Consider the following 25,471-nt stretch of genomic DNA (forward strand, 5'->3'; position numbering starts at 1 on the left):
TATTTCCTTTTTGGACTATCAGCAACACACAGCAAGCTATTTGATCATGAAGTTTGCGGCAAGCAATGAATCGAATGCATCTCAGTTTGTATATACATATCATGTATTCAGAGCATGTTGTGATTACAGTTCCCATCATCTCAGCAACACCTTTGTTCATTTAAAAATAAGTTGTGCTTTTTGACTGAAACTAAAAAAAATCTTAAAATAATTTTTTTGAAAAGGGAAAGATCTTCCTTTCGGCAATAGTTTTATTTAGATATTTTTCAAAAAATTTAACATCTGGAGTAATTATGTGTTCCATGTATCGTTATGTAATAGTCCACTAGTAGTGAAAAGAACTGGTTTTGAAAACCAAAAACAGTGACGACTAATTCACTTTATCAACCTAATTTCAAATTTGTTTTTTATCATGTAACTGGGTATTTGACCAAAATAGGTTTAGGCTAAAACAGTAGCGCTTTTTCCACGGTTGCAACACAGTTTTCTAGTCTTGTCGTTTTGAATTCTTGAAACAACTGTGGTCTTACCACTTATAATAATCTTTTTATCTCAAGATTTTGTTTACATATTTTGTCCACAAATTGATCCTACCTACTTTGCGATATTTATCTTGAGCAACCGTGGAAAACGCTATCAACCATTCTTAGGTTGAGGAGATAAAAGGGTGGACTTGGCATTGCAGTGCATTTTAGGACTGTTGCAATGTTAACTCAACCCTGTTTTCTCCTTAACTTAAGAATGGCCAATAGGACACTTGTATGATGGCGTCATTTACTACCACTACCAGAATCCCTTGCATACTTTATCTTGTCAGTTAATTAGCAGCAATTGTCTTACTGTTCTCATGAGGAAATGCATTTTTGATAGTGGTAGTAAAATGACGCCATCATGCAAGTGTCCTATTGGACCCTTTTAACATCATGGTGTACAGGGGAATGTTCTGTTCCCTTTGTCCTGTTAGGTGTCCTGTGGGGTACCTCGTTAGAGTCCCGCAGGGCACCTAACAGGATGTAGAATAGGGGGAACAGACCATTTACTTGTACACCATGATGGTGAAGGGGTCTAATTGATCATTTTTTAGAATGATCAATTAGACCCCTTTGCCATCATGGTGTACAGGTAAATGTTCTGCTCCCCCCTATTCTGTGTCCTGTGGGGTGTAAACATCTCACCCCACAGGACACAGAATAGGGGGGAACAGAACATTTACCTGTACACCATGATGGCAGACGGGTCTAGGGGTCTAATTGATCATTCTTGAATGCAACAACAGTAAAAACAAAAAGAATAAAGTCTGTTTATTTGAACCATCTGTAGCTATATTAATAATTGATAGTATAAAGTATAGTCCCTAATAGTATGAAGTATGTGTACTAATAGTATTAATAATAGTACTTAATAGTATGAAATAAAGTACCTAATAGTATGAAGTGTTTAATGCTAATCTTCTACCTATCCCATAATCCCTGTCTGACTATTCTCCTATTGCTTGTCTTCCTAACATTCCCTGCTGCCTGTCTTCCTAACGTCCCCTGCTGCCTGTCTGCCTAATGTCTCCTGCTGCCTGTCTGCCTGATGCCCCCCACTGCCTGTCTGCCTCTTGTTAGGCAGACAGGAAGTGGGGGGCATCAGGTTTAAGGTAGTGGGGGGTGTCAGGCATAGACACCCCCACTAACTTAAACCTGTCTGCCTGACGCCCCCCACTGCCTATCTGCCTGTTGTTAGGCAGACAGGAAGTGGGGGGCCTCAGGTTTAAGGTAGTGGGGGGTGTCAGGCATAAGACACCCCCCACTAACTTAAACCTGTCTGTCTGACATCCCCCGCCACCTGCCTGCCTAATGTCAGGCAGACAGTTAGCGGGGGGTGTAAGACAGACAGGCAGACATCTACCTGTCAACCTGATGCCCCCAACTACCTTAAACACTAATAACTACCTGCCAGCCCCTACTACTTGACTCAGATGCTGTGTTAATTCTTTGTTTGTCATCGCTGATGTTGGCTTCACATGCACTTCAACTGTCAATTAAAGATCAATCTTGCATTTAATGTCGTCCATACTAGCACCATTATCATCTATTGCATGAAGTGTCACCTCGAGTAAGAAAAGAAAAATATTTAATCATTATAACAAGTATTCAGAATAAAGGCTGTTGTTCCATTTCACCACTGTTTTCATTGCTATTGATCGCCAAGAGAGTTGAAATAAAAAATCATGGCGGCCATCTTTGTGTAGTTGATTGAGACAACAGTTGTGACAGGAAATTTGGGTAATAGACTGCCATCAATAAAATAAATCGTTAAGTTACCTTTAAATACTCTGATTATTGCAACTGTTGTCTCGATCAGCACTTAGCAATGAAAACAGTGGTATAGTGAAGTCATTAAACCCGTTAAATAGATATTAGACTAATAAACATTAGTACACCTTAATTCCATTGTTTTCTTTTGTGTCTATTTGACTAGAGTGAAGTCACTAAACCCATGAAATAGATATTAGACTAACACAAATTAGTAGATCTCATTTCCATTGTTTTTCTTTTGTGTCTATTTGACTTTTACACATTGACTAATAATTTTTATTTCACGGGTTAAATGCCTTCACTCTAAGAAGTCACTCTAAGAAGTCACTCTAAGAAGTCACTCTAAGAAGTCACTCAAAAAATATGAATGTAAACGTTACTTACTTTTATTATCAAAAACTTCCTGCCCATAGTCAGCTGAATAGGATGACACTTGAAATCTGTAAAAAGAATAGAATGTACAGAATTGTATTACAGTCCAACTCACTTGTGCTACATTCTATCAAGGTTCAAAGTTTCAGTAAGTTTATTGTTGAGGTTTGTTTTCCATCTTCCTTTGAGAATTGCATTAATGTTTGAGGTACATACTGCAAGCAGTTGAAATTTACAATGATTATTTCATTGATCAATGCGAGCTTTAAAGGAAGATGGAAACCAAATGTTGAATAATAAACTGAATCTTTGAACACATAATTTTTGTAATTTTATGAAGTATACAATGGAAATATGGTGACCAATTTGAATAATTGTTGTGGACTGAGACTAGTCTCTCTTACATGTGAAATGCTTTTGTGTTTCCCAGGAAATAGTAATTGAAATTGGTCACCAAACTGTATTTCGATTTGGTGTATAATTAGAATAGTAGAAAAAGATATGCACTGTATATAGTAAAGCTAGTGTGCTCACACTAAATCCGTGAAACAAATACTATTTTTTAGCACTAAATAGTGATAATTAAACAATAGAAAACAAAGGATTCTGTGTGAAATAGTACTAATTAGTACTATTTAATGTTCACGGTTTTAGTGTGTGCACTCTACTATAGTGAAAGAGGAAATCAGTAACATTACCTGTTGCACCTTAATTCCTAGTACATCCTGACTGATATCCATCTATGTCACACTCACATCTGTAGATATGATGATACGGCCGTACAGTTCTACAGATACAACAAAACAGACTGTCAAACCTTATTCTTCACATGCCTCAGTTTTCATTGTTTTTCAGGGACCTATGCCACCTAAGCCCTGGACCAACTGCCCTAATTCACTATGACGTCACATCAAAACTATTGTTTAAACGTAAAGGATCATGGTCATCGGACGGGGTCAAATCAACATAAATTCACTGAAAATTGTTCTAAAACCAGTATCAATCCATGAAGAGAAGTAGAATAGCCAGCAAACACTCCGAATATTTTTTAGTACATATTAACACATATCATATCTGAAAACTAGGCCAATTTAGATTAAACTGTTTCGCTGGAGCAAATGCTTTCTATTGGATTTGGTAATTCTTTCCCCCACATAAACAAGCAGTGACATCATAGTGAATTAGGGCAATTCCCAAGTGTCTCAAAGCCAGGGACAGCTTTGCAATCTTACAGGAAAGATTTTGGGCAAAAGAGCTAATTTATAGATAGTGACCACAGTAAATCCGTGAAACACATATTACTAGATAGTACAAAATAGTGCTAGTTAAACAATAGAAAACAATGGAATTTGCATGAAATTGTGCTATTTAGTAATACTAAAGTTTCACGGATTTACTGTGGTCACTATCTATACAGGGGAAAATATATTAGTATGCAAGGGGATTATAATATATTAAGTCAATGAAATAAAGGGTTGCAGGGGCAATTTGATACATATTATATTCCCCCTGCAAACCTTTATCAAATTTCATCAACTCTAGTTGTACATAAACTAGTTATGAGCATGTATACAGCAAGAGTGAGTGGAATGATTATCGAATTATTATATAATCAGCCACATCAAATTCTAAATGGACCAAAATGAAGGCCATAAAGGCTAAGAAACCCAATGAAGGCAAAATGTACCTAAATGAACTAGGTGAATGTACCCAGATGAAGGTGAACATTAAAACCCAGATAAGGGCTTATGAGCCCAGATGAAGGTGAATGAACCTAGATAAAGGCTAATGAACCAAGATGATTGTGAAGGTGAAGGCTAATGAACCAAGATGGAGGTTATAATCCGGGGCAAGGGGGGGTACTCCCATATATGGACTATACAGAGATGATCCGCTGAACAGGGTATGGTTTTTCAAGCTTCTTATCATAAACAGGGTATGCAATTTCACTCAAGTTCCAAGTTCTTCCTGAGTTTCCTGTCATATTCAGGGTTTCTACTTTCGTATTGACCGAAACTGGTTATGGTCGTAAAAAAACGATACGCGAGATGACATGATAATTGAAACAAACTCAGTGCAATAAATTATATCTTTTATCATAAACAGGGTCCACAAATTTGAGTTTTTTTAATCATAAATAGGGTACCCCTTTCAGAATCCCAGCGGAACACCCCTACCCAAATTTTGGCGGAGTACCCCCCCCCCCGGGTTATAATGGACCCAGATGAAGGCCAATAGAGGCTAAGAAACCCAAATGAAGTCTTGTGAACCAAGATGAAGGCTAACATTAACAGGGACTGCGGATCCAGGGGGCTGCAACCCCCCTCCACACTTTTTGTGCCAAAAATACAAATCGAAATAAAAAGACGTTTCTACCCAAAATTTGATTGAGCTATATATACATATTATGCTTAATTTTCAAATGCCCCCCACCCCCACTTTTCAATATGCTCAGTGCTCCCTGATTAATGAACCCAGGATGCAGGTCAATGTACCCAGATGAATGTGAATTAAGTAATGAACCCAGATGAATTTGAATTAAGAAATGGAACCAGTAGAATTAAGGTAAATGAAGTAATGGATCCAGATGAAGGAGAAGGTATGCTAATGAACCGAGATAAAGGTGAATGAAGGCCAATGAACCCAGATGGGGTTGAATGATTGCTAATGAACCCAGATTAAGATGATCGTAGGCTAATGAACCAAGATGAAGGCTAACAAGCCCAGATGAATGTAAATACAGTCTAATGATCCCAAATGAAGGTGAATGTCAGCTAATGAACCCAGATGAAAGGCGAATGAACCCAGATGAAGGCTAATGAATTCAGATGAATGTGAGCGTAGGCGAATCCCGGGGGGGTACTCCCATATATGGACTATACGGGGATGATCCGCTGAACAGGGTATGGTTTCTCGAGCTTCTTGTCATAAACAGGGTATGCAATTTCACTCAAGGTCTAAGTTCTTCCTGAGTTTCTTGTCATATTCAGGGTTTCTACTTTCATATTGACCGAAACTGGTTATCATGGTCGTAAAAAAGCGATACGCAAGATGACATGATAATTGAAACAGGAACTCAGTGTAATTAATTATATCTTTTGTCATGAACAGGGTCTACAAATTTGAAGTTTTTTTTGTCATAAACAGGGTACCCCTTTCAGAATCCCAGCGGAACACCCCTACCCAAAATCTGGCGGAGTACCCCCTTCCCCCCCCCCCCCCCCCGGAGGCGAATGAACCCAGATGAAGGCAAATGTAGGCTAATGAACCCAAATGAAGGCTATAATGAACCTAAATGAAGACAAACTTATTCTAATGAGGTATCTCTGAAACTATGCTTCATGTTTGCACAATTAAGTGATTATAAACTGTACTTTGCAAACATGTACAGCTTCGAATTCTGTGTGTTTGTCATAACATTGATGAAAATTAATACTGATTATTGATTATAGAAACTATCAATGGGTAGGCTCAAATAAATTATGGCAATGAGAAAGAACCTGTATGTTGATTGTTTTCTAAGGAGCAATTAGAATGGATGTTTATAACGTCTGCCTTGGATAACAAACTACAAGTTTTACTCACTCATTTGAGATGAACTTTGGTTTGGTGTGTACACAGCATCCTTTCATCTTTTCATCTTCACGTCCATTATTTGCATGTTTCGTACAATGTTGTTATGAGACTATAATAATAACAGATAAAGGTGTTGTAAATGTAGGTGAATGAACATGGATTAAAAGGTGATGCGAATCAACATAAATAAAGGTGAATGAAAAATGATGAAGATGAATGAACATGGATTAAAGTGAATGAACCCAGATGAAGGTGAATGAACCCAGATGAAGGTGAATGAACTCAGATGAAGGTGAATGAACCCAGATAAAGGTGAATTAACACACATGAAGGTGAATGAACCCAGATGAAGGTGAAAGAACCTACATAAAGGTGAAAGAACCCATATGAAGGTGAAAGAACCCAGATGAAGGTGAATGAACCCAGATGAAGGTGGATGAACCCACATGAATGTGAATGAACCCACATGAAGGTGAATGAACCCAGATGAAGGTGAATGAACCCAATGAAGGTAAATGAAACAAAAAGGGGAATGAACCCAGAAAGGCTAATGAACCCAGACGACAGTGGATGAAGGCTAACAAACCCAAATGAAGGTGAATGAGGGCCATGAACGCAGATGAAGGCGAATGGAACAAAATGAAGGGGAATGAACCCAGAAAGGCTAATGAACCCAGATGACAGTGGATGAAGGCTAATGAACCTAGATGAAGGTGAATGAAGGCCATGAACCCAGATGAAGGAGAATGAAACAAAATGAAGGGGAATGAACCCAGATGACAGTGAATGAAGGCTAATGAACCCAGATGACAGTGGATGAAGGCTAATGAACCCAAATGAAGGTGAATAAGGGCCATGAACCCAGATGAAGGCAAATGAAGGCTAATAAACCCAGATGAAGGTGAATGAAACAAAATGAAGGGGAATGAACCCAGATGACAGTGAATGAAGGCTAATGAACCCAGATGACAGTGGATGAAGGCTAATGAACCCAAATGAAGGTGAATAAGGGCCATGAACCCAGATGAAGGCAAATGAAGGCTAATAAACCCAGATGAAGGTGAATGAAACAAAATGAAGGGGAATGAACCCAGAAAGGTTAATGAACCCAGATGACAGTGGATGAAGGCTAATGAACCCAGATGAAGATGAATGAAGGCTAATGAACCCAGATGACAGTGGATGAAGGCTAATGAACCCAGATGAAGGTGAATGAAGGCTAATGAACCCAGATGAAGCTGAACAAAACAAAATGAAGGCTAATGAACCCAGATGACAGTGGATGAAGGCTAATGAACCCAAATGAAGGTGAATGAGGGCCATGAACCCAGATGAAGGAGAATGAAACAAAATGAAGGGGAATGAACCCAGATGACGGTGAATGAAGGCTAATGAACCCAGATGACAGTGGATGAAGGCTAATGAACCCAAATGAAGGTGAATGAGGGCCATGAACCCAGATGAAAGTGAATGAAACAAAATGAAGGGGGATGAACCCAGATGACAGTGGATGAAGGCTAATGAACCCAGATGACAGTGGATGAAGGCTAATGAACCCAGATGACAGTGGATGAAGGCTAATGAACCCAGATGAAGCTGAACAAAACAAAATGAAGGCTAATGAACCCAGATGACAGTGGATGAAGGCTAATGAACCCAAATAAAGGTGAATGAGGGCCATGAACCCAGATGAAGGAGAATGAAACAAAATGAAGGGGAATGAACCCAGATGAAGGGGAATGAACCCAGATGAAGGAGAATGAACCCAGATGACGGTGAATGAAGGCTAATGAACCCAGATGACAGTGGATGAAGGCTAATGAACCCAAATGAAGGTGAATGAGGGCCATGAACCCAGATGAAAGTGAATGAAACAAAATGAAGGGGGATGAACCCAGATGACAGTGGATGAAGGCTAATTAACCCAGATAACGGTGGATGAAGGCTAATGAATGATTATCATTATGTAGGGTCTGGATTTAAAATTATGACAAAGATCGTGAAATATTGACAATATTAGCTTATAATAAACTGAAATCTATTACTTTAAAAATATAGTTCGATTTATATTCTCAAGTTCGATTTTCAAAGGAACCAAGAATGAAGTTTATAACTGCCTTGGATAACAGATTACAAGTTTTTCTCACTCACCTTCAGTTGAACTTCGGTTGGGTGTGAACACCGCGTCCGCCATCTTCTCTGAGAAAATGCGTTTCCTCTTCTAAACCATAGCAACAGCATCTTCTCATCTTCACGTCCATTAATAATTTGCATGGTTTTGTACAATGTCGTTTTATGTCTATGAGAAAAAAGCATACTTCTAGACGAAAGATTTGAACCACCAACAAGTTGCACATGTGCTCGCTTAACGGATCGTAAGAAATGTACGCAGACTCAGTAAAGTACTGCTCATTAACAGTACTTGTCTTTTTTCACGCCTCGGTGATAAATGCCATCACTTTTAGCAGCATGTGTTTCTAAGAACAAGGGTGGATCCAGGGAGGGGTAAAAGGGTGCCGTAGCCTCCCTACCCGTAGCCATATATTGTTTTATTTGATCAAAGTAATGGATTTGATTAAAATGAGCCGTTACTTCAAGTCAAGCAAAATTCGGTCAACCCCTCCTAATGAAATGGGATCTGAAAGCTAGAAATAATGAGTTTACACACAAGAGACAGGGAACCCATCATTATACTATCGAAATAAAAACTAAACAGTTATTTTGAATAAAAACTGTAAATTCCAGCTGACAATGCATATCTTTTTTCGTCAAGTATTTCTATTAATATAACACATTTGAAGTAGTAACATACACCTAAATACAAAATGGTGCACGGCCGGTTGAAAACGAGGCATCCAGGGCCAAATTTACAGTATTTTCTTATAAATTGATGCTACAAAATTATTGTTATCCTGAATGTAAGAAGAAAAGAAAGACAGAACAAGTAAACAAGTGTATACTTTGCATTGACAACATATTATTTCTTTGTATTTGGCCCTGGATGCCTCGTTGTCATGTAACACACTCGGCCGTGCGCCATTTTGGATTTAGGTGTATTATGGATAGGTGCTGGCCTAAGAAAACGCGCAACCATTCGCGGAACCTACATACATATGGTTTAAAAAATCTTTTTCAGCGCAAGTCCTTCTTCTATAGAAATAAAAACCCAAAATTGAGTTTAAGTAATTATTAAATACGAGTTGCTGTATTCTGTTGGCGTTTCAAAATCCGAGTGGAATTTCAAATGGCGAGGCTACGCCCCAATAGAATACAGTGACGAGTATTCTGACACGACATCTTATACTCTTTTTGTTATGTTTGTTTTTATTTAAAAGTTCTAGTACTTTGAAATATTTCAAAGTCCGAGTAGTAGGACTTTGGAATATTTCAAAGTACTAGAACTTTGAAATGGGTGCGGTCGTATTTGATGGGGATTTCAAACTACTGCACGTGGTACAAATAAGAAACCCTGGTTAGCCTATGAGCTCATGAAAAATGAATGAGTATAAAATGCAAGGAATATATATCCACACTGACAATCCATATCTTTTTTCGTCAAAGGTTTCTATTAATATAACTCGTTTGAAATAGTACCTTAATGGATATGTGTTGGCCAAATAACACGCGAAACGATTCTAACCTATATACAAATTGTTTAAAAATTCTTTTTCAGCGAATGTCCTCATGCTATATCGGATTAAATGAAAACTAAAGATTAAGTCTAAGTAAGGAGCATATTTTCTCTCTAGCAGTCCATATCTTTTGCCACCAAAGATCTTTTAGTACTGATTTCAACGCGTTTAAAACTATATGTACAAGGATGGATATCTACTGGGCCTAAGAATGCGCGCAACGATTTTAAACTATAGAGATATAACATTTTTAAAGCTAAAGTTCTGATGGTATCCACTTTGTAAGAAGTTGTACCAATTTTGGACAAAAGACGTTTGGACTTTTTGCAATCCCGTTTTTTCCAAGGCCCCAAATTTTCGCCAATTTAAACATTTGGTTTTTCCGAGCAAAATATGCACTTAAAGAAAGCTGAGGATAAGCTAGGGCTTTACGTCTCTGAAGGTGTATTTCCCGATTATGTAAAAGTAAATGGGTTAGGAGTAAAAAAAATTTCCTGGTCTGCAATCACCTAGTCAGTGGTCTACTGTTTTTACACTTTTGCATGTTTTCCTGTGTTTTTAATTTCGTTCTTAATAAAACTTGCATGAATAACGTCATAATGCGCTAAATAACTGGCTTATAAAAGTCTGGAAAACAGCTGAAAATTTTGAAAAAATTAGGGTGTAAAAAGTATTGCTTGGGTTCCCCTGAATGCGCGTGTGATTAAATGGATAAGTGCAGAACTTGGCAGGTTTATTCCAAATATGATATCTAAATCTTTAAAGATTGATAATAATTTAAATCTATTCAAAAAACGTTGGATTTGAATTTAGAAAAACAATTTACCACAGAGACCCTAAAGCCATTTCAATAACAGGTATCCCGTAAATAACCCCTGTGAATCACATGGATTTAAGACAGCTAGAGTTAATCTTTTTGATGTGGCAACAACAATCCTCCAGACTCCCCCCTCCCTAGGGATAAGTAATAACCAGTTCCTCATGTTATGCATATAAAACAGATGCCAAAATACACCCAATAAACTTGATTGAAAAGTGACAAACCTGAAGTTGTTTTGTAAACATAACGTACCAGGCATCTTGGAGTTGAATCCAGCCAGATTCTTGACTTATTCCGTGTTCCATCGTCGTTTCTTTGCTCAATCATATCACCAACATGGAGGACAACACAATAAATCTATTTCAAGATACCGTTCAGTGCTCAACGAATCTAAAGTTACTTACCGTAGCCTTTTCTTAATGGACTATCTAACGATGAAAAATGTATCTTGGGAAAAGCCTATTATTTACGACACGAGATAAAAGGAATGCCTTATGAACATTGTTATTTCGTGCTCAATAAATCCTTTTGTCGGTTCACAAATCTTTGTACATATTATCGCGCAATGTGATAGAGCGATTTTACTTGGACGTGAAAAAATAGTTTGCATACATAGCATACACTACTGTATTTCATTGTTTTACTTTGACTGTTTGTCAATCATTCTCCAACTTTGTTTCACGGGCCAATTAAAATCACTCTGACCCAGGCCTCCAGTCCAATTTCTTTATAAAGTCAACTTGAACACAAACACGATCAGTCACACAATCGCAAACTGACATTATGCGACATTTATCTCCCCCTCCCTCCAGATATTCAGTCCTTTCTTTCCTTTCTGTCAACGAGGTCCACGTCTTAAATAAACGCCGGAAACGTTTAATCAAGGTACTTTTTTTTATTATAATAAGTATGGTTTTAAAGAAAATATTTTGCGTGCATCAATGTACTGCATGGGCGCCGTGAAGCGCGCGACACACACTAACTGTTCAAAACTCTACATCCAATATTAAAGTACGATGCACACACTGTACCGTGAAGATCTACGATATAAAATACACCGTGCATCGTATACTAACAATATACCCTGTGCATCTAACACAGCTGGTGTGCGCGGCGTATCTGATACACGTAGAGTGCAAAGGGTATTCAATACTCACTGTACCCTGCGCATCTAGCATATCAAATACAGTGCGCATCATATACTAACAATATACTCAGAGCATCTAACACACCTGGTGTGTGCAGTGTATCTAATACATGTAGAGTGCACAGGGTATTCAATACTCACTGTACCCTAGGCCTGCTCATCTAAAATATAAAATACATTGTGCATCATATACTAACAATATACGTACCTTAGATTTAGATTGGAGAATTTAGTTAAGAGCAACAAAATAATTGGCCCAGGAAACTGTCCAATTACAGGTGTCCAACTACCAAATTGTTTAGTAGAAATAGAGTAGTTCCTTAACCAATCAGATTTGAGGAAATTATAATAGTTATGATTATTTACCAGTTATATCGAGCAGTATCCACGAGTTCACCCAGTTTGATTTGTTACTCTTGCAGTTGTCAGTGGTGGAGTGGTTGATATAAATAGTATGATATCTGTTCGTTGTCGTTGGTGGTAGTAGAGGTAACATGGTAGGAGTAATTTTGGTATTAGTGTCTGTTATTTCTCGCTGTTATTGTTGGTATTCGTGGTATAATATTGCGCTATGATGCTTGATCTTTCACAACCGAACCCTTAATTTGAAAACCATAGAAAAAACTAGAAAAAAATTGTCTTTGTTCAATATAGATATTCTATAAATGATTTATCCATAAAAACTGAATTTAAAAAATCTACTGAATGCATCCTGGCAATTCCAAGTCAATTTAAATTCACAATTTCTAAATCTACAATTATAAATCCCTATTCTCTTATCTTGCAGTGCTAGGCTAGGTCTCTACAGACTTGCGCGCTGTTGGTTTGGGTCTGTTTTGCCTAGTGTTTTTCTTTGAGGCGCGATCTTTCGGGAACCGCGTCATCATGAGATTTTTTTCTATCTTTGTTGGGTTTGGGGCCTTTGGATTCGGGTCTCCAGATACCAACACGAATCGACTGAAAGAAAAATACAAGGAGAATTAAGAAAACTCAGTATTTTGAAAACATAAGGGAATATTAAACGAAAATGACAGATAAGATAACATTGTGTTTGTCAAACTATATATGATATATCCTGTTACAAAAACAACACAATACTAAAGGGTTTAAAATTGAAATCATCGCTCACTACTACACTTATTTAAGTCAGTCGAGTATCTCTTTTTGTTGAGCAATAAATATGTAAGCTTTCGAGCCTTTCCTGCATTTATATTTTCATGTTCAGAATCCTTTTCCTCCCTCCATCAAAATACTGCCAATCAAAGTGCAAGAAAGCCGTTGTATATTCAGTGATATTCAACTGCTCCTTCTCATGATCATGCATTGCGGTGGCATGCAACATTAATCAGAGTCTTTACCATTTTTTTAAAATAGTTGAATTTTACCTGCATTTATTAGGTATAGATGCAGCCGTCTTGGGTCTTGGCATAACCCTAGCGATGTCCTCCACGTTATGATCATTTGCTATAACAGCCATTATTGATCGCGCAGGGCGTGTCAGGCTTGCACTACCGTGACGTGGCTGGATACGAAGACGAAATGGCTGATCTGACGACAGTTCCTGCTCCTTGAGTTGTTTCATTGTATCTTGGAATGTCGGTTTTACCTCAGGGTTTAAGATGAGTTCAGACGACGTGAGGAACTCAACTGAACGCTCGGGTTTGTCGGTTTCCGCTGAAAAAGTATAACAATTGAGATGTAAAAATCATGATGCAATGGTGGTGGTAGCGGAGGTGGCAGGGTGGTGGTGGTGGTAGTATCGGTGGTGGTAGTGGTGGTGGTGGTAGTATCGGTGGTGGTGTTGGTGATGGTGGTGGTGATATTGGAGGTGGTAGTGGAGGTGGTGTGGGTGGTGGTGGTGGTGGTAGTACAGATGGTGGTGGTGGTGGTGGTGGTAGTACAGATGGTGGTGGTGGTGGTAGTACAGATGGTGGTGGTGGTGGTGGTGGTGATGGAGCTGGTGGTGTTGGCGGTGGTGGTAGAGGTGGTGATGGTGATGGTGTACTTGGTAGCGATGACGATGATGATGATATGTATGTTTATATATAATAACGCTACGTGGTGATAATGGTGATAATGATAAGATGTATATGGTAGTAATGAAAGTTGTTAATACGATGAGGATGACGATGCTGGACCGGTGGTACGTGGTGATGATAAAGATACCAAGTGATGACTGATAGCGATGAATGACGATCATTTATCATTTATCTTATTATCTTATTATTTATCTTATTATTTATCTTATTATTTATCTTGGTATCTTATAAGATGATCCTGATAACAAACGATGATGACGATAAGGATGTTGTTGTTGGTGGTGGTGGTGGGGGCGACCACTGACGATGATGATGACGCGCTCAGTGTAAGATGATGTTATGATGAAGGTAACGACATTGTTGCCGATGACATCAAGACATTAGAGACCTTAATCACGACGTTCTTGCTTGGTACCGCAAACCTCAAACTGCAGTTCGATGTCAGTCGTTTTCCGTCAAACGTTCGACATTAAGCAAGGCGCCATAACGAAGTTGTTGCTAGAGTGTTTCTCCATGTTTGCGGGCGTGTTTCTGGGCCTGACCCCTAGAAGTTAGCGATAAACCTGATGCTAAAGGTCTTTAATAAAGTGTAGCGTCAGCAGCACATGTTCATCGCATATCGCATTTGGGAGAAATTCCCTACCTTTTGTACAATCAAAGTGATTGGTCTTTTTCCATCTTTCTTTCAGTTGGTTCTGTTGAGTCGTTCGTCGTTCTTTCGCGCTCTTTTGTCGTTCAAGGCGTTGCTGTTTGAGGAGTCTCGCTCTGATCAATAAGCACAAGGGAATCAATAAAGATCACTACAAATATGAAGCAGGGGTATGAACAAGAAAGACTATGCAAGTACTAACAGAATCACCTTAATTGTAAACTGAATAACGCTTTCCATCTTAAAAACATTTTACTTTGAAGTCATTACCCTCTAGCGTATTTCATTATGTTTCTCTTGAGAATATCAGACAACCAATACGCAGAATGGTGTAGTAAAAACCTCTCAATGCGACAGAGGACGATTGTAAGCGCACAAATTAGAATGCACCTAGTTGTCTTAATGTTTAGTGCACAATTTTGTACCAGAAATTCGTCGAGCAAGCGCAGTACAAAAATAAAGAGATATAACTAGCTAAAAACTAGTGTGAGCTGCGTCGGTGTTTCTAATGAAACAGTAATGATGAAAAGGTAAATTATACACCGTGAAAAGATGAAAAAACTTACTTACCTTTTCATCATTACTGTTACAAAAATAAAGGCTACTCTCGGTGCGTGATTAAGTTTAACAAAAATCTCGACATGTTAAACGAGAAGTGAACGAAAGATTAACAGAATGCATATGATGATTGATGGATTACCTTGCGAGTACAATCTCCTGCCAGTTACCAGAGTAATCGTCCACATCTAGAGATGGAAAGTCAAGCGACGAAGCGGGCCTGGAAAAGAAAGCCACAAAATAGAATGTCAAATAATAGACAATCGGATTCAGATGAAAAATATCTGAAAACGCGGACACGAATTAGCTGAAAGTACCTATTTTCAGAATTGTTTCGCGCGTTTCAGCACTTGAATCACGTGTACTATCCCGAATCTAGTATATTTTGATTACTACACTACTACCTGTAATATTACGTCTACAATAAATATTAATATTAAGATAAATAGAGGCATTAATATTCAGATTAGGAATTGATTACTATAACTCTAACAAAACCCTAACTCTAGCTTTAAACCCTAACCCTAACCTTGAATATAAAGATTAGGATTAGTATTACTTTTTAAAAAATTAATATTAAATTAATATTAATTTAAAAATTAATATTAACATTAAGATGTTGTTTTAGCCCACGTGTAGTAGGGAAAAACAAACCAAAATAGTAGAGCCTTTGGTTACACCTTTTGTAGGTGTCTAAAAATGACATTCCTCTCAATAGTGTGTACGTACGTCTACATAAACAATCAGTAGAACTCTACACCTTCCTCTCTCCCTCCTCGCACATGCCAGACCTTATTCAGCGTTACCTGTCATCTAAAGATTGAAATCTATAGAAATCTGTATAAAATCCATCAGCATCCCTCGTAAGCTCCAAGCTATCATCCTTAGCTTCCTGTTTTATTTCTTTAAGATATATTGAAAATCAATGGTTGGTCAATACACATAATAATAGGTTTCTTTTGTCCCTACATCAATCAATGAATTCATCCACCCATCCACATAACTAACCAATCCATCCATCCATCCATCCATCCACCCACCCATCTCAACATCAATCCATCCATCCATCCATCCATCTATCCATCCACCCACCAACCCATCTAACCATCTATCCACCCACCCATCCATCCATCCATCCATCTATCAATCCGCCCACCCACCCACCTAACCATTTATCCATCCACCCACCCATCTAACTATCCATCCATCCACCTATCCACCCATCTAACCACCCATCCATCCATCCACCCACCAACCCATCTTACCATCCATCCATCTATCCACCCACCCACCAACATATCTAACCATCCTTCATTTCATGATCAGCTCTTCATGTTTTTCATAAGCTGAAATCAATTCTACTTACGTTCGATGTCTGTTCTTCTTTTCCCAGGCGGCGCAGTCTTAGCTCTAGTAGTGTGTGTCTGTTTTGCTAAGCGTGTTTTGTCATCACCTGTACCTAGCAGCCCTTTATATGGATACATCGTATATTCCTCCCTGCTTTCTGTGCTGTGAAACGTTGCACTAGAGTTTGGTCTTGTCCTTTTATCAGGGACGTTTATGAAGAGGGTTTGACCTAATAAAAGTGATGAAATCACAGATAGGTGAGTTGGAATATAAGCATGTTCCATCATCATCACTAGCAATCATGTGGATAATGATGATTAATGTATATTTTAACAAGACAAAGATAATGATAATATTTTAACATTAAACAGTTATTGATAAAAATAAGAATTATACAAACAACTATTCAATGATTGTTATTATCATATTAAGATGACACAGGAAAATAATGCTGCTGCTCGTGATAAAATGATGACAACGATGAAAATAAAATGCTTTTTGAAAGTTAATTCAAATAATATGAAATGATGATGATGATAGTAGTGCTGATACATGATGATGATGATGATGATGATAGTAGCCATAATCATGAGGGTAGTGGTGATACATGGTGATGATGTTGGTAGTGGTGATACATGGTGATGATGATGATAGTGGTGATACATGGTGATGATGATGATGGTAGTGGTGATACATGGTGATGATGATGATGGTAGTGGTGATACATGGTGATGATGATGATAGGTAGTGGTGATACATGGTGATGATGATGATGGTAGTGGTGATACATGGTGATGTTTGATGATGGTAGGTGTGATACATGGTGATGATGATGATGATGTTAGTGGTGATACATGGTGATGATGATGATGATGGTAGTGGTGATACATGATGATGACAATGATGGTAGTGGTGATACATGGTGATGATGGTAGTGGTGATACATGATGATGATGATGATGATGGTAGTGGTGATACATGATGATGATGGTAGTGGTGATACATGGTGATGATGATGATGGTAGTGGTGATACATGGTGATGATGATGATGGTAGTGGTGATACATGATGATGATGATGGTAGTGGTGATACATGGTGATGAGGATGATGGTAGTGGTGATACATGGTGATGATGATAGATGTTAGTGGTGATACATGGTGATGATGCTGATGATGGGTAGTGGTTGATACAGGGTGATGATGATGATGATGTTAGTGGTGATAACATGGTGATGATGATGGATGATGGTAAGTGGTAGATACATTGACTGATGACGAGTGATGGTAGTGGTGTATACAGGTGATGATGGTAGTGGTGATACATGATGATGATGTATGATAGATGGTAGTGGTGATACATGATGATGATGGTGTAGTAGTGGTGATACATGGGATGATGATGAGGTAGTGTGATACATGGTGATGATGATGATGTTAGTGGTGATACATGCTGATGATAATGCATGAGTGTAGTCGTGATACATGATGATGACGATTGATTGGTAGTGGTGATACATGGTGATATGGTAGTGGTGATACATGATGCATGATTTGATGATGATCGGTAGTGGTGATACATGATGAGATGGGATTGGTATATGTGGGATATGATGATGTATTGGTGATACGATGGTTGACTGATGGTAGTGGTGATACATGATGATGATGATGATGATGGTAGTGCTGATACATGATGATGATGGTAGTGGTGATACATGGTGATGATGATGATGGTAGTGGTGATACATGGTGATGATGATGATGGTAGTGGTGATACATGGTGATGATGATGATGATGGTAGTGGTGATACATGATGATGATGATGATGGTAGTGGTGATACATGGTAATGATGATGATGGTAGTGGTGATACATGGTGATGATGATGATGGTAGTGGTGATACATGGTGATGATGATGATGATGGTAGTGGTGATACATGGTGATGTTGATGATGGTAGTGGTGATACATGGTGATGATGATGATGATGGTAGTGGTGATACATGGTGATGATGATGATGATGGTAGTGGTGATACATGATGATGACGATGATAGTGGTGATACATGGTGATGATGGTAGTGGTGATACATGATGATGATGGTAGTGGTGATACATGGTGATGATGATGATGGTAGTGGTGATACATGGTAATGATGATGATGACGGTAGTGGTGATACATGATGATGATGATGATGGTAGTGGTGATACATGGTAATGATGATGATGGTAGTGGTGATACATGGTGATGATGATGATGGTAGTGGTGATACATGGTGATGATGATGATGTTAGTGGTGATACATGGTGATGATGATGATGGTAGTGGTGATACATGGTGATGATGATGATGGTAGTGGTGATACATGGTGATGATGATGATGATGGTAGTGGTGATACATGTTGATGATGGTAGTGGTGATACATGGTGATGATGATGATGTTAGTGGTGATACATGGTGATGATGATGATGGTAGTGGTGATACATGGTGATGATGATGATGGTAGTGGTGATACATGGTGATGATGATGATGATGGTAGTGGTGATACATGTTGATGATGGTAGTGGTGATACATGGTGATGATGATGATGGTAGTGGTGATACATGGTGATGATGATGATGATGGTAGTGGTGATACATGTTGATGATGGTAGTGGTGATACATGGTGATGATGATGATGGTAGTGGTGATACATAATGATCAGTGTATATTTTAACAAGACAATGATAATGATGATACAATAATATTATACAGTTCTTGATCAAAATATGAATTACACAAACATTTATTCAATGATTCTTATTATCATATTAAGATGACACTGGAAAATAATGCTGCTGCTCGTGATAAAATGATGACAACGATGAAAATAAAATGCTTTTTGAAAGTTAATTCAAATAATATGAAATGATGATGATGATAGTAGTGTTGATACATGATGATGATGATGATGGTAGTAGTCATAATCATGAGGGTAGTGGTGATACATGGTGATGATGATGATGGTAGTAGTCATAATCATGAGGGTAGTGGTGATACATGGTGATGATGATGATGGTAGTGGTGATATATGGTGATGATGATGATGGTAGTGGTGATACATGGTGATGATGGTAGTGGTGATACATGGTGATGATGATGATGGTAGTGGTGATACATGGTGATGATGATGATGGTAGTGGTGATACATGGTGATGATGGTAGTGGTGATACATGGTGATGATGATGATGGTAGTGGTGATACATGGTGATGATGATGATGGTAGTGGTGATACATGGTGATGATGATGATGGTAGTGGTGATACATGGTGATGATGATGATGGTAGTGGTGATACATGGTGATGATGATGATGATGGAAGTGGTGATACATGTTGATGATGGTAGTGGTGATACATGGTGATGATGATGATGGTAGTGGTGATACATAATGATCAGTGTATATTTTAACAAGACAATGATAATGATGATACAATAATATTATACAGTTCTTGATCAAAATATGAATTATACAAACATTTATTCAATGATTCTTATTATCATATTAAGATGACACTGGAAAATAATGCTGCTGCTCGTGATAAAATGATGACAACGATGAAAATAAAATGCTTTTTGAAAGTTAATTCAAATAATATGAAATGATGATGATGATAGTAGTGCTGATACATGATGATGATGATGATGGTAGTAGTCATAATCATGAGGGTAGTGGTGATACATGGTGATGATGATGATGGTAGTAGTCATAATCATGAGGGTAGTGGTGATACATGGTGATGATGATGATAGTAGTGCTGATACATAATGATGATGATGATGGTAGTGGTGATACATGGTGATGATGATGATGGTATTGGTGATACATGAAAGTGATGGTAGTTATGATACATGATGATGATGGTAGTGGTGATACATGATGATGATGGTAGTGGTGATACATGATGATGATGGTAGTGGTGATACATGGTGATGATGATGGTAGTGGTGATACATAATGATGATCGTAGTGGTGATATATGATGATGATGGTAGTGGTGATACATGATGATGATCGTAGTGGTGATACATGGTGATGATGATGGTAGTGGTGATACATGGTGATGATGATGATGATGGTAGTGGCGATACATGATGATGATGATGATGGTAGTGGTGATACATGGTGATGATGATGATGATGGTAGTGGTGATACATGGTGATGATGATGATGGTAGTGGTGATACATGGTGATGATGATGATGGTAGTGGTGATACATGGTGATGATGATGATGATGGAAGTGGTGATACATGTTGATGATGGTAGTGGTGATACATGGTGATGATGATGATGGTAGTGGTGATACATAATGATCAGTGTATATTTTAACAAGACAATGATAATGATGATACAATAATATTATACAGTTCTTGATCAAAATATGAATTATACAAACATTTATTCAATGATTCTTATTATCATATTAAGATGACACTGGAAAATAATGCTGCTGCTCGTGATAAAATGATGACAACGATGAAAATAAAATGCTTTTTGAAAGTTAATTCAAATAATATGAAATGATGATGATGATAGTAGTGCTGATACATGATGATGATGATGATGGTAGTAGTCATAATCATGAGGGTAGTGGTGATACATGGTGATGATGATGATGGTAGTAGTCATAATCATGAGGGTAGTGGTGATACATGGTGATGATGATGATAGTAGTGCTGATACATAATGATGATGATGATGGTAGTGGTGATGCATGGTGATGATGATGATGGTATTGGTGATACATGAAAGTGATGGTAGTTATGATACATGATGATGATGGTAGTGGTGATACATGATGATGATGGTAGTGGTGATACATGATGATGATGGTAGTGGTGATACATGGTGATGATGATGGTAGTGGTGATACATAATGATGATCGTAGTGGTGATATATGATGATGATGGTAGTGGTGATACATGATGATGATCGTAGTGGTGATATATGATGATGATGGTAGTGGTGATACATGGTGATGATGATGATGATGGTAGTGGCGATACATGATGATGATGATGATGGTAGTGGTGATACATGGTGATGATGATGATGATGGTAGTGGGGATACATGATGATGATCGCAGTGGTGATACATGGTGATGATGATGGTAGTGGTGATACATGATGATGATGGTAGTGGTGATACATGGTGATGATGATGATGATGGTAGTGGCGATACATGATGATGATGATGGTAGTGTTGATAATTGGTGATGATGATGATGGTAGCGGTTATACATGATGAAGATGGTGATGATGGTAGTGGTGATACATGATGATGATGGTAGTGGTGATACATGGTGATGATGATGGTAGTGGTGATACATGGTGATGATGATGATGGTAGTGGTGATACATGGTGATGATGTTAGTGGTGATACATGGTGATGAAAAAAGTGATGTTGATGATGAGATAATAAATGATGATGATAATAGTGATGTTGTTGTTGATAAGATGTACACTATAATGGTGATAATGATTTTACCTTCCTTGATTCCAACTTTCTTAATCTCCCTTAATCCCTTAATCTCCCTCTCCTTGCTATCAGAAGCACCACTAACACTTTGAGAGCTTCCAGGTCGGCTTGGTTTCTCAGGAATAGACACCTGTGTGTGCGACGTTCTCAATGCATTTATGCACCACTTCACGACATTATCTTCCGGCTTCTTCAAACTCTTCGCCTTTTCAGTAGCGGAGAGCTGAGAGGAAAGCCTTGCAATTTCTTCTTCAGCTGGTAAAATGACATGGACTTTGTAAGGGTCTGTTTGCGCGTCGTACACCTGGTTGCTTTTGTCATTTTTATCGGGTGAGTATAAAGGATGATCAGCTCGAGAACGAGCAGTTTTCGCAAGTCTAGCCTGTTTTGCGGCGTTTTCTTTTCTACTTCGAGCGAGAGCGAATATAGTCAAAGGAGAGACACTGCTGTCCCCACGAAGTCCCTTAATCACAAGGTCTTCCTGAAGATCGGCATTTGTGCCCGCAGAAGGAACCACATACGTCCTATCTCTAGAAGCCCATCCTCTTTGGGTCCTTGAAGCATCTCCTTCCAAATCCTGGTCATTTTGTCTTGAAAACGATTTGAATTTTCTTTGATCCTCAATTTTTTGATTATTGAAAGTCACAGACTTTTGTCTTTTTTTCTGCTTTGATCGTCTTCCACTAGAAATTCTTCCACTATCATGGTAAGGGTCTTCCTTGATTTCAATTATCTTCGCGCCTTCTGGGACTTCTCCTAAAATGCCCTCCATTGTTTCGCCTGTTTTTGGGTCAATATACACAACTTGAAGCGTTTCATCATCATCCCAGTCGGCAAACCCATCATGAAGATCTTGGTGAATATGGTCGTCTTCGGAAGGTTTAGCATCTTCTCCTTCCATAGTGTTCTCATTGTTCTTGGCACTGCCATCGTCAAGGTATAGCATGTTTTCTTCTCCTTGGGTTTCGCGCGCTTCATTATCCTGAGTGTTGTTGTTATCAGTTTTGTCTTTTTTCTGTTGATCGCCGTCATCGTGCACGGATCCTAACAAGGGAACATTTACTCGCATGAGCAAAAGAAAACAAAACCTTTACCAACTACTTCAAAACTGACAAATAGAGCAGTTTTCGTATGACTGTGAAAAGTTCGGTGCCGTATGCGTGCCTTGCCGCGACCGTGATGCTTTCTAGAATTTTGAATGGCTGATTTTTTTCTCGAGCAATTTGATTGGTGTGGCAGTACCGTGAATTTGGCGTAATTTTGTCCGCGCCGTGTTCCTGTCGTGTTTCGGGTATTTGATTGCATGAGGAGTGAATTCTCGCGCGATGTGATTGGTTTGGCGTATGACTTGCCGTGTCACGACCGCGTTTGTGCCGTGAGCTTTTCACGGTCATACTAAAACTGCTCTAGTTGGTTAAGGTTTTGTTGCATACAAAGCTTGAAATATATTATAGTCATGTGTAATTAATGTCAGCACAGAAGAAAATTTGCAGGAAAAACGTCCAGACAAAGTTTGGGAGTATTAATTCCATATTTTTTTGTGACCTTTGGTACAAAGCTGGTTGTCGATGCGTACGCGGCTTGGACGAACCGAGAAGCGGGAATAATGTGGTAAGAATTGTAACGATAAAACTTTTCTCAGTTTTCTTTGTGCGCGCGGTATTTCCTTTTATTTATGAGATATATAAACTAAACAGTTAATCAGAAAAGTGGGTCCAGTTCTGGACTATGTGACCTTTCGCTGATTGGATTCAAATCGTCCATAATCCATTTAGGGCTTACCTTCGAGTGTCTTGTTGTCTGAGGCACCTTCTGTTTCTTGTCCCATATTTTTTTGTGCTCCCTTTTCCTGCCTTGCTGCCTCTTGCGCACTAATGATCACATTCTGACTACTCGTTCTCGAGTATTGATTGCGAATATCCGAATCTTGTACTGATTTAAGATCTCCTTGCTTGATATTCTGGTTGTTGTGAAGATCGTTCATGGTGTTGGGAGGAACCGATTCACTGTCGGTTCCTTGAGTAAACTCTTCTGTTCCCGAACCCTTAACTGTTGGATTATTTTCATTGTTGTTTGGATCACTTGTTTCTGTAGGATTTTCGGTTTGTTCGTTTTGGTTTTCTTCTAGTTTGTCTTTTGTCTTTTTAGTTTTCTTTACGATTCTGGGCGGGCGTCGTGGCTGCATAAGATAGACAAACGTTTCAATTATGAAATCAATTTATGAGTAATTTCCAATGGAAGCGAAACTATTGCAGATTTCGTAATGTGAAAACATCGGTACAGAAGTCCCCTGCCACAATTGGACAGTGCCGTAAGAGCGTCCTAACTGGTTCATTAGCAATTTTGCGCGCTGTGATTGGTTTAAGAGATATCGTCAATTCACACCGTGAGTGTATCGTTCGCAGTGGTTCTTCACAATCATACGAAAACTACTTTATCGCGTACCACAATGCTAACACAGTTACGCACACCGAACGTAGTCGTGATTCTTTTCCACATTCATTGAAAGTTGCTTTTATAATAATAATATTTAGGTCATTTTATTGCTTCACTACGGTACCTTGTACTGTTTTGGTTCGGGTATTTGTGCGTTTTGCCGGACCACAGGAGCTGCGTATCCAGGACCCGAAGATCCACGTAGAGACTTTGAATCAATACGCATGTTAGAGAGTCTACCGCCCTCTCTCTTGAAACTGGGAAAATTAATAGTCTTTTTTTCTTTTATTTTGACTGGATTTTTGCATTCTTCGCATGAAGGGGCGTCTTTGCTTGCTGGCTCGTGTTGTTCTTCTGTAAAAACGAACGTATGTATGTATGTAGGTTGGAGGATGAATAGGTAGTTTAGTGGGTAGGTAGTGGATGAATAGTTTGGCAGGTGACTAGCAAGGTAGATTAAGAAGGTTGTAGGTAGGTACGTAGGTGAAAAAATATGCTACACATTTTGGTAGGGTAACAAGAATTACACAGAGTAATTTTCATCTACGCCCTTTCTAGGAGGAACTAGGATTTAGAAAAAACGGAAAACCAGAGAACCAGGAGAGAAACTCTCGAGTAACAGTAGAGAACCAACAAACATTTCTACTCAGATATGACGAGTTCAAGAATCGAACCCGGGTCGCACTACGCCACCCGTGATTCCAAATAGATAGGTAGTTGGGTTATTAGGTAGTGAGGTATAGGTAGATGGGTTGGTGGGTAGGTAGTTAGTAAGGTGGGTTGGTAGGTAGGTTGGTAGTTAGGGGAGTAGGTAGGTGGGTAGGTAAGCCGGTAGGTATGGAAGGTGGGTAGGTAGGTAGGTAGGTAGGTAGGTAGGTAGGTGGGTAGGTAGGTAGGCAGGTAGGTAGGTAGGTAGGTACTTAGGTGGGTAGGTAGGTAGGTACATAGGTAGGCTGGTAGGTAGGTAGGTAGGTACATAGGTAGGCGGGTAGGTAGGTAGGTAGGTAGGTACATAGGTAGGCTGGTAGGTAGGTAGGTAGGTAGGTAGGTAGGTAGGTAGGT

The 25,471-nt window shown here is 38.7% G+C and overlaps 1 protein-coding gene and 1 long non-coding RNA gene across 4 annotated transcripts in view; both read right to left on the minus strand.

The window, feature by feature from the left end:
• Nucleotides 1-1,735: 1,735 nt before the first annotated feature.
• On the minus strand, nt 1,736-11,167 carry LOC116303274 (uncharacterized). 2 transcript variants are annotated; one of them, XR_004197937.2, is made up of 6 exons: nt 10,956-11,167; nt 8,403-8,550; nt 6,261-6,360; nt 3,374-3,462; nt 2,688-2,743; nt 1,736-2,095 (listed from the first exon to the last, which is right to left on the minus strand). It is a non-coding gene; the product is annotated as an uncharacterized LOC116303274 (long non-coding RNA). The 2 variants fall into 2 exon arrangements; XR_004197936.2 differs by having other exon boundaries at nt 10,928-11,167.
• Nucleotides 11,168-11,578: 411 nt separating this feature from the next.
• Nucleotides 11,579-25,471, minus strand: part of LOC116303278 (uncharacterized) — a 61,844-nt gene continuing 47,951 nt past the window's right edge. For both annotated transcript variants that reach the window (XM_089034934.1, XM_089034933.1), the window contains exons 26-34: nt 24,534-24,763; nt 23,756-24,152; nt 21,983-23,017; nt 16,463-16,672; nt 15,903-15,999; nt 15,239-15,316; nt 14,533-14,654; nt 13,236-13,524; nt 11,579-12,807 (exon numbers count right to left, since the gene is read on the minus strand). In XM_089034934.1, coding sequence (XP_088891060.1) covers nt 12,645-12,807; nt 13,236-13,524; nt 14,533-14,654; nt 15,239-15,316; nt 15,903-15,999; nt 16,463-16,672; nt 21,983-23,017; nt 23,756-24,152; nt 24,534-24,763 — 2,621 coding nt within the window. In that variant the 3' untranslated portion in view covers nt 11,579-12,644. The remainder of the gene's footprint in view (nt 12,808-13,235; nt 13,525-14,532; nt 14,655-15,238; nt 15,317-15,902; nt 16,000-16,462; nt 16,673-21,982; nt 23,018-23,755; nt 24,153-24,533; nt 24,764-25,471) is intronic.

This window comes from Actinia tenebrosa, unplaced genomic scaffold (genome assembly GCF_029948245.1).
Source record: "Actinia tenebrosa isolate PJP-AT-01 unplaced genomic scaffold, QUT_ActTen_1.0 PGA_scaffold3__52_contigs__length_22856419, whole genome shotgun sequence".
Taxonomy (NCBI): domain Eukaryota; kingdom Metazoa; phylum Cnidaria; class Anthozoa; order Actiniaria; family Actiniidae; genus Actinia; species Actinia tenebrosa.